Source organism: Sus scrofa, chromosome 8 (genome assembly GCF_054392235.1).
Source record: "Sus scrofa isolate SSC_HxYL_T2T_F1_AM1 chromosome 8, Sscrofa_HxYL_maternal_Yorkshire_Landrace_v2.0, whole genome shotgun sequence".
In the NCBI taxonomy this organism is placed as follows: domain Eukaryota; kingdom Metazoa; phylum Chordata; class Mammalia; order Artiodactyla; family Suidae; genus Sus; species Sus scrofa.
The window spans coordinates 71,925,618-71,937,843 of NC_139390.1; the positions used below are offsets into that span (position 1 = coordinate 71,925,618).

At 38.8% G+C, this 12,226-nt stretch overlaps 1 protein-coding gene, 1 long non-coding RNA gene and 1 pseudogene across 4 annotated transcripts in view; 2 read left to right on the forward strand and 1 right to left on the reverse strand.

Moving 5' to 3' along the window:
* The window catches only part of LOC146400834 (uncharacterized), a 421,507-nt gene that overhangs the window by 77,055 nt on the left and 332,226 nt on the right, over positions 1 to 12,226 (forward strand). Inside the window, exon 1 of one of the 2 annotated variants that reach the window (XR_014812627.1) lies at positions 976 to 1,024. The exons of the other annotated variant lie outside the window; for it this stretch is intronic. This is a non-coding gene — a long non-coding RNA (uncharacterized LOC146400834). Of the gene's footprint in view, positions 1 to 975; positions 1,025 to 12,226 lie in introns of those variants that run through there. 2 annotated transcript variants of the gene reach the window in all.
* The window catches only part of LOC100525933 (transmembrane protease serine 11A), a 48,371-nt gene that overhangs the window by 3,214 nt on the left and 32,931 nt on the right, over positions 1 to 12,226 (reverse strand). Inside the window, exons 6-9 of one of the 2 annotated variants that reach the window (XM_013978753.3) lie at positions 9,540 to 9,578; positions 6,978 to 7,149; positions 4,271 to 4,530; positions 697 to 839 (exon numbers count right to left, since the gene is read on the reverse strand). In XM_013978753.3, the coding sequence (XP_013834207.3) occupies positions 697 to 839; positions 4,271 to 4,530; positions 6,978 to 7,149; positions 9,540 to 9,578 (614 nt within the window). The remainder of the gene's footprint in view (positions 1 to 696; positions 840 to 4,270; positions 4,531 to 6,977; positions 7,150 to 9,539; positions 9,579 to 12,226) is intronic. The other variant, XM_084972409.1, reaches the window with a different exon arrangement.
* On the forward strand, positions 11,450 to 11,926 carry LOC146400835 (protein mago nashi homolog 2 pseudogene; annotated as a pseudogene).

Sequence of the window (12,226 nt, forward strand, 5' to 3'; positions counted from 1 at the left end):
ATAGATGTTGTCCAATAGATGCTGGACAGCAGAGGGCCCTGGAAGGGGGTAGATATTCGTGCTATGTCTAACTCATCTTCTTAGCATTAACTGCTCCTCACTCTCATCTTCTTTTGGCTGAGACTCAACAGACTTGCCTCAAATATAAACTGTAATTTTACACCTTCGTAGTTTTGGCTGTGCTTTTCCTCTTTTCTGTAATATTCTCTTCTTATTCAATAATTGGGCAAATGCTTTTATCCTTTAGGCCTCACTGAATATCATCTCCGTAATACCTATTCCAAAAATGTTTCCTTCAAACAAAAAAATATTTGTTCTCCACACTTGAAACTGACACAATATTATAAATAAACTATAATTTAATGAAAAATATGTTCTCCATTATATATTTATGACATCATGTCATAGTTCATTGTTCATGATTGTTTGCTTTATAGATATGAGCTCTTTAAGGAAAGGGATTCTGCTTTATGAACCTTTGGATTTCTGGTAGTAAGAAAACAATTTTGTTGGTTAGTTTGACAGCATCGGAGAAACTCTGCTTATTTGATTTTGCTTAATAAAACATTTAAGAACATGTGCATTTAGAAATTTTTGAACTGACATTTGTATTTTACCAGTATAAAGAATATAGAATATTTATTGAGCTATATAAAATATTTTGAGTTAATATAAAACTAATCTCTCTCTACCTACCCTGCAGGCATCATAAATTCCTTCCAGATATCCAGCACAAAACATTCCAAATTTTATATCACTGCCGTACACGTGTGGCTGCTTGCATACATCATCACTTATGATTTTCACTCTGGCTTCTCGAAGATTATTTTGGGATTCCCCTTAAAGGAAAGCAAAGCAATTTCAGCATTTACAATCAGCATCCTTAGTTTTTTATCAGCATCCTTAGTTTGAGTGAAGTGTGTGGACCTTTTCCTAATTTTTTTCATACTGAAATTGTCAGTACAGAATGAGGTTAATGTAAGCGGTTCTGAGAGAAGAAATTTCTATTCAGTGTCTGGTACATGTAAGTGACAGCTGTCTTTATCTTATTTTTATAAATACCCATTCTAGCAAGAAAAACATTTTGTTTCTCTTTCTGGAAAACCTTCGTACCTTTAAAAACAATCAGTTCATGTTTTAGGAAGGCATTTTTTTTAAAAAATAAAGTTTGTAGATTCCACATCGTTCCCAGAAACTTTGTAGGCATGGGTAGTTTCCTCCCTTAGCTTGATAAAATAAAGATGTACCTTTATTTTATCCTTAACATTTTATGAAGAACTTCCACACACATAATGACATTTAAAGGCAATGATTTCATTATGTATTACAATTTGGGGACTCCAGATCATAAATTAGATCCTGAGTTACAGAAACCAATATTAATGCAGAGGATATCTGCTTATGGTGAAAAGCAATAATATCACAAGCATTCAGAGATTCTTTGTATCAGACCATATACTGGTCAGGAAACTGACTCTGTAGTAGAGAGCATGTTACCATGATCCCCAAGATTCCTATGTGATCGCTTTTTCCCTGGGTATGGGTGGGATCTGTGAATATAATGGATGTCATTCTCATGATTAGGTTATGATATGGCACAAGTGAGGGGATTTTGCATATTAATTAAGATGTAGTCAGTTGACACTGAGTGCATCTAAAGGGAGATTATCCAAGGTGGGTCTGACCTAATCAGGCGAGCCCTTTTAAAAAGGGCTTATGCTTCTCTGAGTTCATTCTTTTTCCTAATGGTGTTGGAGAGGCAGGCTGTCATGAGCTCTACAGCTGCAAGAAACTGAATTCTACTAACAACCAGTGAGCTTGGAAGAGAACTCAGATTTACAGATGAGATCACAACCCTAGCTGTATGATATTTTGATTGCTGTTTTGTGAAACCCTGAGAAGAGAACCCATCTAAGCTGTGTCTGAACTTCTGACCCATGGAAACTGTGAGATAATAAATGCATGCTCTTTTTTATTTGAAATTTCATTTATTATGATGAAAAAAGTTGCAAATCACACTACCACAGAGGATACTGTAAAACCAGCATGCTCTTTTATACTGTTAAATTTGTAGTAACTTTGTTATACAACAGTGGAAAATTAATATTGACACTCTTTTCTATAGAATGACAATTCAGGACTTATTTGTGGAGAAGTGTTTGCTAAGATGTTTAAAAGTTCCTCAAGTGATTCTGTTACTTGAATACAACTGATGGAAATTTTTTTTTTTTTTGCCTACTAAATTATCAATTAAAAATAATTCACACCCAGTGCTGGGAAGAGTTAAGATGAAGTGCATATTTAGGTAACAGTGTAAATTCATAACTTTTTCATAAAGCTAGTTGGCAAAAAGTTATTAAAAGTATAGCCTATGAATCCTTTATATTCCTGAATTATTTCTCAGCTATTATGAGACTGATCAATGATAATTTCTCAGAAAGTATTGATTTTTTTCAAAGAATTAGCTTTTTATTTCGTTAACTTCTCTGTTTTTTTTTTTTGCTTTTGATTTTATTTATTTCTACTCTTACCTTAATTATTTTCTTCTTCCTGTTTGTTTTAGATTTAGTTTGTGCTTCCTTTCTAGTTTTTTTGACATGGGAACATATGTTATTGATTTGAGACCTTATTTTCTAATGCATGCATTTGCTATAAGTTTCCCTCTTTCTGTACTATTTTAGCTGCATCCTTTATGTATTGAGTTTTTTAGTTTTCATTTTGTTCTTTGTATCCTCATAATTTTTTCAAGATTTCTTCTTTGACCTATGGATTATTTAGAAGTGTATTCTTTAATTTTTAATAATTTAGAGAGTTTCCTGTTATTGTTCTGTTACTCACTTATTCAGATACGATCAAAAAGCATATTGTGTATGATTTCCATTCTTTTAAGTTGAAGATTTTTTAATGGACTTAGATACAGAATCTCTTGGTTAATGCTCTATGAATGCTTTAAAAAAATTTGGTAGTCTCTTGTTCATTATAGTGTTCTATATAAGGTAGATTCTGTTGCTATACAAAAACTGTTCTGGCAGGTATATTTCTATTCCAACCTTAAACTCCGGGACAGAAATGATTCTTTCCACCAAACCAAAGGGAATTTGAGATGCCCTTCTCATCAAGCAATGAATGCCAACTCTGTCTTAGGAGAAAACCCATCAGAGAGCGTGCAGACATAGTGGTGCCAGGGTACACCAGGCCTTGCACAGAGACGACACAGGGAATAGAGTTTTAGTGTTGCTGAGGGAACATTCTTTTATATCTGCCTTGAAGTCTTCCCTTTGAAACTGTCTTTCCCTTGTTTCAAGTGATTCTGACCAGGCTCCCAGTCACATGCCTGCCTTTCTTGGTATAGGCAGAGGAATGAGAATTTGAGTTAGCCAGTGAAACCAGGCACCCTGGGCCAAAAGAGACCTTTTCAGGGGTTAACATTGGTTCTGGCAAAAAGAGGGACATATTCTTTCCTGGCATCACCTAGGTAAAGATGATGAAAACCCTAAGCTACTGTTAGTCACCTTTGCCACTGTGTGGAGCTAGAATCCCATTAATATGCAGGTGACCTGTGGAAAACAGAATTAAGCAGTGAAAAGACTCAGATTCATTGCTTAATGACATCATACAAACTCTTGAATCCAGCTGTGCCTCGAAGCCAGACTCACTACAAGGGCCAAATTTGCTATTTTATTATTATTAGAGGTTATTATTACTATGTTTTGCTTTTTGGGTCAGCATCCTCGACCTATGGAAGTTCCCAGTCTAGGGGTAGAATCGGAGTTACAGCTGCCAGCCTACACCATAGCTCATGACAACACCAGATCCTTAACCCACTGAGCGAGGACATGGATTGAATCCACATCTTCTTCATGGATAATAATTGGGTTCGTTACTGCTGAGACACGAAGAGAACTCCTTATTTTTTTACTTTAGTTAATTTAAGTTGAGGTTCTGTCACTTGTAAAACAAGAGCCCTAACTAATCCAGCCAAACTATGTGGAAAATTCTGACAGGATAATGTTGACACTAATTTCTATAGAATGACAATTCAGGACCTATTTGTGGAGAGGTGTTTGCTAAAATGTTTAAAAGATGCTCAAGCGATTCTGTTCTTTGAATACCACTGGTGTTAATTATTATAATTATTTTTTGCCTACTAAATTGTCAATTAAAAATAATTCATATCCAGTGCTGGGAAGAGTAAGATAAAATGCATATTGTAGGTGACAGTGCTGTAAATAGGGCTGAGTGTTCTGTGATCCATTTTTGAGCTACCTACCACCATAAAAAAGTGCTCCAAATCCTGTGATATAAACAGTTGAATTTGGTTGGAAGGTTGCAGAGGCTTCTGGCAAACAAACTCGACGGATGTCATCAGTAAAGGTGACTCTGGGAGAGAATTGCACAACAGCAATATCATACTCTCTTGCTGGGGAGCGGTACCTCTCATGGACAATAATTCTTTTAATACTTCTTTTCATCAATGGAGGGTTGATTGTTGTTCCAAAGCTAACGGTCCATTGACGTGGATTTGCTTTACTGGAAATGGTTAGAAATAAACAATATATGAACTGCATTTCAGTTATTGCAGGTAGGCTAATAAAACTTCCATCCTCAAATGCTTAGTTTCAGTGAAAGTTTACTTTTTTTTTTTTGTCTTTTTCCATTTCTAGGGCCACTCCCGTGGTATATGGAGGTTCCTAGGCTAGGGGGTCTAGTCTAACTGGAGCTGTAGCCACTGGCCTACACCATAGCCACAGCAATGCGGGATCCGAGCCTACACCATAGCTCACGGCAAAACCAGATCCCCAACCCACTGAGCAAGGCCAGGGATTGAACCTACAACCTCATGGTTCCTAGTCGGATTCGTTAACCACGGTGCCACAACGGGAACTCCTCAATGAAAGTTTTCTTTGACCACATAGTCTATTGCTACTATTTTGAAAGGTAAAATATATTCGAACAGCATCTTTGAGTAAAATCCAATACAGAATTATTTTATTGTAGCACACAAAATAGTATTCATTTATTTCTTCAGCAAATATTTATTGAATATCTGTATGTTGAACCTTATTTGACATGCTGGGAATAAAGTGGGTGAATAAGACAGAAAAGGTCCCTCTTGGTGAAAGTATTTGATTGCCGTGAAGAAAAAAGAGTAAAACAAATTAGCGAATAGATAAATAACCTCCAACAGCGATGAGGACTATAAATGCAATAGAGTAATGGAGTAGAGCACAATGTAATGGAGTTACATAAGTCTCTTTTGAGAACTCCGAAGTGCTCAGAGAGAACACTGCATTTGGGCTGAAACATGGTTGATGAGGGGTCAGCTGTGAGAAGATGGGGCAACAAATTTTCCTTCTTAAGGCCTGAGATCAGTTGGGCTGTGGTCCAGGCCACGAGGGAAGAATGGTGGAGAGTGAGGTTGGCAACGTAGGTGGCTACCAGATTTTAGAGGGTCTTATAGGTCATGAATAGTGCTTAGATTTTATTCAAGTGACATGGAAATTCGCTGGTGGATTTTAAGCTGAGAGTAATGTAGTTTCATTTACATAAAAAAATCATGTTGATTCTTTCCAGAGAATAGATTGGAGGAGGGCAAGAGTAATTGAGGTAAAGTTGTCAGAAGTCCTATGAGAAATGGTCGGAGAGGGGACTTTTAGCTTGTGGGATTTTGCAGCTGTGGGTCATGATATATACAGGGTTGGGAAGATGATCTGTAATGATGGGTGATCTGGCAAAGGCTTTTTTAAAACTCTTTTTTTGGGGGGGTTGGGAGGGCTGTGCCCATAGCATGTGGAGGTTCCTGGGCCGGGAATCAAACCCAAGCCACAGCAGCTACCCAAGTCACTGCAGTGACAGTGCCGGATCCTTAACTCACTGAGCCATCAGGGAACTCCAAAGCCTTTGTTTTATACTTAAGGAAATTAGGGCTTAGTTGGTTTACATTATAAGCTTATTGTCACAAGTCTGAGTGCCTCTTTCTGCTTTTTATAGGATACCATCTCTCATCAAAAATCTATTTGTTAATAACAAGATTAATGGTTCCTGTCACTTAATTGAACTAACATCCATGAGAAACAGATATTGCCTGTATAGATACTTGTTTCTCAATCTGTTTCTTTTTTTTAATTGAAATATAATTGATTCATAGTGTTTTTGGTGTGCAGCAAAGAATATACCTGTATATTCTTTTTCAGATTCTTAGCACTGTAAGTAATTACAAGATATTGAATATAGTTCCCCATGCTATATAGTAGGTCTTTGTTGTTTATGTATTTTATATGTAGTTGTGTGTATCTGTTGATTCCATACTCCTAATTTACCTCCCTGACTTACCTTTCCCCTTTGGTAACCATAAATTTGTTTTCTGTGTCTGTGACTTTATTTCTGTTTTGTAAATAAGTTCATTCATATCATTTTCAAAGATTCCACTTATAAGTGATATATGATATTTGTGTTTCTCAGTCTGACTACATCATGTACCACCTTTTCTTAATCTATTCATCTGCCGATGGACATTTAGGTTGTTTCCATGTCTTGGCTGTTGTAAATAGTGCTGCTATGAACATTGGGGTTCGTGTATCTTTTTGAATTAGAGTTTTTTTTCTGGATATATGCCCAGGACTAGGATTGTGGGATCATATGGCAGTTCTAGTTTTAGTTTTTTAAGGACTCTCCATACTGTTTTCCATAGTTGCTGCACCATTTTACATTCCCACAACAGTGTTCCCTTCATGCTCTCTCTAGCCATAATTTCTGTATTTAAAACCCTGATCAATGTATACTAGGATAATGACTACTACTCCTACTGACTTTGCAAATAAGTGCAAGTTTAACATTACTTTAGAAAAGAACATGAAAGAAGTTTTTTTTCCTCATTTTACCTCAGTAATATTTGGGGGGGCACTGGTTATTACTCAGAAGATAATAAAACCCAGAGTTTTTTTATCAGTAGTAGTAAGTTAATGTCAGTTACTTACGTCTTAAAGCAGTGTGCTGCAGTAACAAGCCACGTATTACTAATCAAGGTGGCCCCACACTGATGCACGTTATTATGCTGAAGGGAGGCTTGCCACGGCCAGGCAGCTTTGGCTGCCATGTCTCCAGACATTATTCTGTTGACTATTAATGGAACGGCCCGTTTACCACAACCTGAAAGAGATGAGATCATTAAGTTATGAGAAATGCCGTTATAATCCTTGAAACAGAGAAACTAGTAGGTGCTGCAGTGCCATATTTGCACTTGTCATTTTGAATGTGCACAGTATTAATATCCACCCTCTGTATTTCCTGACGGTTGATATCTTGTCCACTCCTTCCATTTATAGATGTGGGCCTAAAGAAGTTAGGTAAGGCTGTAAAGGGTTGACACGCCACAGTCTGTGACCTGAGGACTTGCAGTGTCAGTTACCCCATGTTCTGGGAGCTCCTCCTAAGATTATTCTTCCCAGGTTTAGGTGATCCCACTGTGTTACTGTGACATGAAGTCCTCACCACAAGAACTGGTCAGAAGAGTAATTGCCAGTTCCTTATAACTCCTTCTCCCATACATTTTCGTAAGAGACTTGTCGCTAAAGTGCACCTGGGTTAACATCCATGATCAGTCTCTTACTCTTCAGGATGGAGGGTTCCATGTTCCCACAGAAACATCACATTCAAGGGGCTCCATCATGGCACAGTGGTTTAACAAATCTGACTAGGAACCATGAGGTTTCGGGTTTGATCCCTGGCCTTGCTCAGTGGGTTAAGGATCCGGTGTTGCCGTGAGCTGTGGTGTAGGTCACAGATGCAGCTCGCATCCTGCATTGCTGTGACTGAGGCGTAGGTCTGTGGCTACGGCTCCGTTTAGACCCCTAGCCTGGGAACCTTCATATGCCACGGGAGCGGCCCCAGAAAGGGCAAAAAGCCAAAAAAGACCAAAAAAAAAAAAAAAAAAAAGAAACATCACATTCACTCTTGATGGGAATAAATATGTTATTATGTGCATCAGATCAGAGATGAGGGTTCCTTAGGGTTCCTACTAAGAATTAAGCCTGTTTAGAGATGGTGCTAATAAGGAAAATTTGGTAGGTTCAGTTCTTGTTCCAAGAAATTAGTTATCAAAAAAGAAAACTCACTTTATTGGTACTGATTACGCTCCTACTGTGGCAAATCATTTTAGAAATCCATCGCTCTGCCATATCTCTAGTTGAAACTACCATTTTTCTCATCTGGAGGACCTCGAGATTCCCTGTTCATCTCTGTACCTCCATTGCTGCTCCTCTAGTCCATTCTCCACACTGAAAGCCGAGTGACCTTTCTGATAGGCGTGAAACACTTCAGTGATTCTCTCTGCCTTCCAAATAGAGTCAAAATGTTTTGGCATGGTTCTGATCCTTGATCACTGTTCCACCCCACACTGACATTTTTTGATTAAAAGAAATGACCATGTTCCTCCTTTTTTTTTTCCTTTCTTCTTTTTAGGGCTGCAACTGTAGCATATGGAAGTTCTCAGGCTAGGGGTCAAATTGGAGTTACAGCTACCAGCCTACACCACAGCCACAGTAATGCAGGATCTAAGCTGCATCGGCAACCTACCCCACTGCTCACAGCAACGCCAGATCCTTAACCCCCTGAGTGGGGCCAGGGATCGAACCCGTGTCCTCATGGATACTAGTCAGATTCATTTCTGCTGTGCCACAACGGGAACTCCCAATGTTCCTACTTTTCCTGAAGACATTTTTCTATACTGCTCCCTTCTGCCAAAGACACTCAACCCACTTGTCATTTGATTTGTGGTTCTCCCTTTCTCCTGTCTGAGGGATCACTTTCTGAGTCCACAAGACCAGGTTGGCTGACTTTGTGTTTGACTCTCAGAGCACTGTGCACTTTGTCTGTCATAGCGTTTATCACACTATTTTAACATTTCCTGATTCATGTCTTCCCCAACCTTCAAACTCCTAATTTTAGAAGAGCCATCCTGTCTTACTGACACATATATTCACTTTCTGGCACTTGGTGGATGTTAAAAAGGTATTTGGTGAATGAATGAATAAAAATTTTAGTGGGTTGGCAAGACACAGGTGAAAATGAATGAACATCTTTGGTCAAATTCATCACCACACTTATATAATCTTTCCAAATTTAAGCCATAGTGATATGAAGTGAGTGGAGCTGCTGTCACCCATGAAGGTGAGTGTAAGTAAATTTTGTAGGTTTGTCACAAATCATGGGGTCTATTTCTTCCCCACGTATCACTTCATTATTTTATTTCTCAGCAGAAAGCATATTTCATAGCATTTAAAAAACTTAGAAATGCAAGCCCCTTTATTCCAAACCAGAAATATATAATTTCTTCAAGTTGTCCCCAAATTTCCAACCATGTAAAATGTTTTTCTTGAGCACTACAGAAAGATCAGTCTTAAGGTTAGAAAAAAAGTATTTTCATCTTGGGTTCAATTGTGATTCTCTCTCAAAGAAAATGTGGGACATGTCAGGGCTAATATTTGAAGATATTTCTGAAACAGAAATTGAATTTGTTTTTATAAGCTAACTAGACTTACATGCTTGGACAGTTAGCCTCCCTGTTGAAGAGCTCATTGCTGAAAAAGAAAACAGAACAGAAAATCATAGACTTGGGGAATAGACTTGTGGTTGCCAAGGGGGAGGGGGAGGGAGTGGGGTGGTTGAGGAGCTTGGGGTTAATAGATACAAACTATTGCCTTTGGAAAGGATTAGCAATAAGATAGTGCTGTGTAGCACTGGGAACTATGTCTAGTCACTTATGATGGAGCATGATAATGTGCGAAAATAGAATGTGTACATGTATGTGTAACTGGGTCACCATGCTAAGTGTAATGGTTGGGAGTGTAACTGGATTTTTAAGGAAAGAATTTTTAGGGAGAATGATTACACCTGGAGGTAAACACAAATAACTAGCTAGTGGAGATTTCCAATTCTGCCCAAGTATTTTTACTTTCTACCTCCAGGAGGGAGAAGAAACATTAACACCTTAGTTTTGAAAATGACCCTCTATCACACTTCTGAGTTGGGGGTAATCTAGTTATTGTTCAGGGCTGTACATGGTACAGGAGAAAGTGGTGGGAATTGGAGCCCACAGCAACATGTAGGTGGCGAGCCTTTTGCAATTGAAATGAGTTGAGTTTTGCTTTGGCACGTTTCATCACACAAAGGACCCATACCACACAGTTCTTTGTCAAACCAGAACATAGATTCTTGACAAATTACAGATAAATCATGGGCTACAGGGTTATTTCTAGACTTGCTTGAGAATTTCTGCGGTTTTCCATTCATTTGAAGTTCCTCTAATTAAGTGTCAATGGAGAGCAATGTGTCTATAAGAATCGCCTTGAGGAGCCTACTGAGCTTTCTACTAAATGGGCCTTTCCTAAGTGCTAGTAAACACTGCTCTTTTTACGTTTGGAAATTTTGGGACTTTCAAGGTTCTAGCCTTTTCTACCACCCATCACTTGTATTAATGTTTTCAGGTTCCCAAAGCATATGCACAATTTCCTAGCTTTCTGAGGGGTAACAGCCTATATGTTCCACATTATATTTTCTATTTTCCTGAATATCTTCAGGTATTTCTTTGATTTTAGGAAGAACAAACATTATTATTGCAAGCTTACAGATGTGAAAATGGAGGCCAAGGCCTGGGCCAGTTACTTGGGTGGTCCTGCAGTGACTCAGGGGAGTTAGAAATTAGGTAACTCTCAGATCAGGTTCTCCATCAGCACATCCTGCTCTTTAATCTTCTCTAATCATTAAAATAAGCTGCAGGTCACAAACAGCCTATGAGAAACAAAAATCCTAAGTAACTGGTGACCATTTTGTGCTTCATTTCTGGTTTCAGATAGCTCAGGCTTATGAGTTCCTGCTTATTGGAAATTACATAGAAGACATCATGTAACTTATCAGAACTTCCACTATGTCACAACCTCAATTCATTTGTTTTCCCCACAAATGGGAAAACAAAGAGGGTGGATTAAGCCCGTGACAGGTCCTTGGCTCCTGAGTTGGGAGCGGTCGCCAGGTTTATTCCCTGAGTAGCTGACTCTTTCTCATCAGCAGACTCCTGCCCATCCCATTCCCTCAGATTTTCACTTCCTGGTCAGGCTTCCTCTTGAAGAGTCAGCCAGACCCTTCCTTGCAAGGGCAGGGCTGCCTATTTCATCTGAGATTAATCATGCCTACTCTGATTCTCTTCTGTGGCTGTAAGCCTGGTGTTGGTTGGAATTGGTAGGGGCTCTGCACTTGTCTGCCAGGAATAGATGGTTGTGGGAAGCTGCTTAACATGCAGGGGTACACAGCTTTCTGCTTGGCTGGACGCCTCCGAGTCTTTAATAGGCTAATATAAAGGATGAATTTCCAAGAGGGAAATATCATGGAATTTCTAAAATGTGACCACAGACTGCCAGGTGCCTGGTACCGCGTTGGCCGGGCCTTTGGTGGGCTTTTCAGGGACCAAGATGTCTATAGCCAGCGATTTCTACCTGCACTACTACATAGGACACAAGGGCAAGTTTGGACACGAGTTTCTGGAGTTCGAGTTTCAGCCGGACGGAAAACTTAGATATGCCAACAACAGCAATTATAAAAATGATGTCATGATCAGAAAGGAGGCTTATGTACACAAGAGTGTAATGGAAGAACTGAAGAGAATTATTGATGACAGTGAAATTACAAAGGAAGATGATGCTTTGTGGCCTCCTCCTGACAGGGTTGGTCGGCAGGAGCTTGAAATTGTGGTTGGAGATGAACACATTTCTTTCACCACATCAAAAATAGGTTCTCTTATTGATGTTAATCAGTCAAAGGATCCTGAAGGCCTTCGAGTATTTTATTATTTGGTACAGGACCTGAAATGTTTAGTTTTTAGTCTATTGGATTACATTTCAAGATTAATCCAATCTAAATTGTATGTTTTTTTGAAACTTTTTATATTTAATTAAGGGATGGGTGAGGGAGGGGTTGTCATTTATAATACTGGGGTTTTTATGAATGCAAAGCAAACTTTTTGTATGCAAATTGAAAATAAGAAAATACATGAACACGGAGTTCCCTTGTGGCACAGCAGGTTAAGGATTCCATGTTGTCACTTGTGGCACAGGTTCTATCCCTGCCCAGGAATTTGCGCATGCTGTGAGTGTGGCCAAAAAGAAAGAAAGAAAGAAAATACATAAACGGACTTAATGGTTATCTTCACTTGGGTCCAAGTGGGTTGGACAGC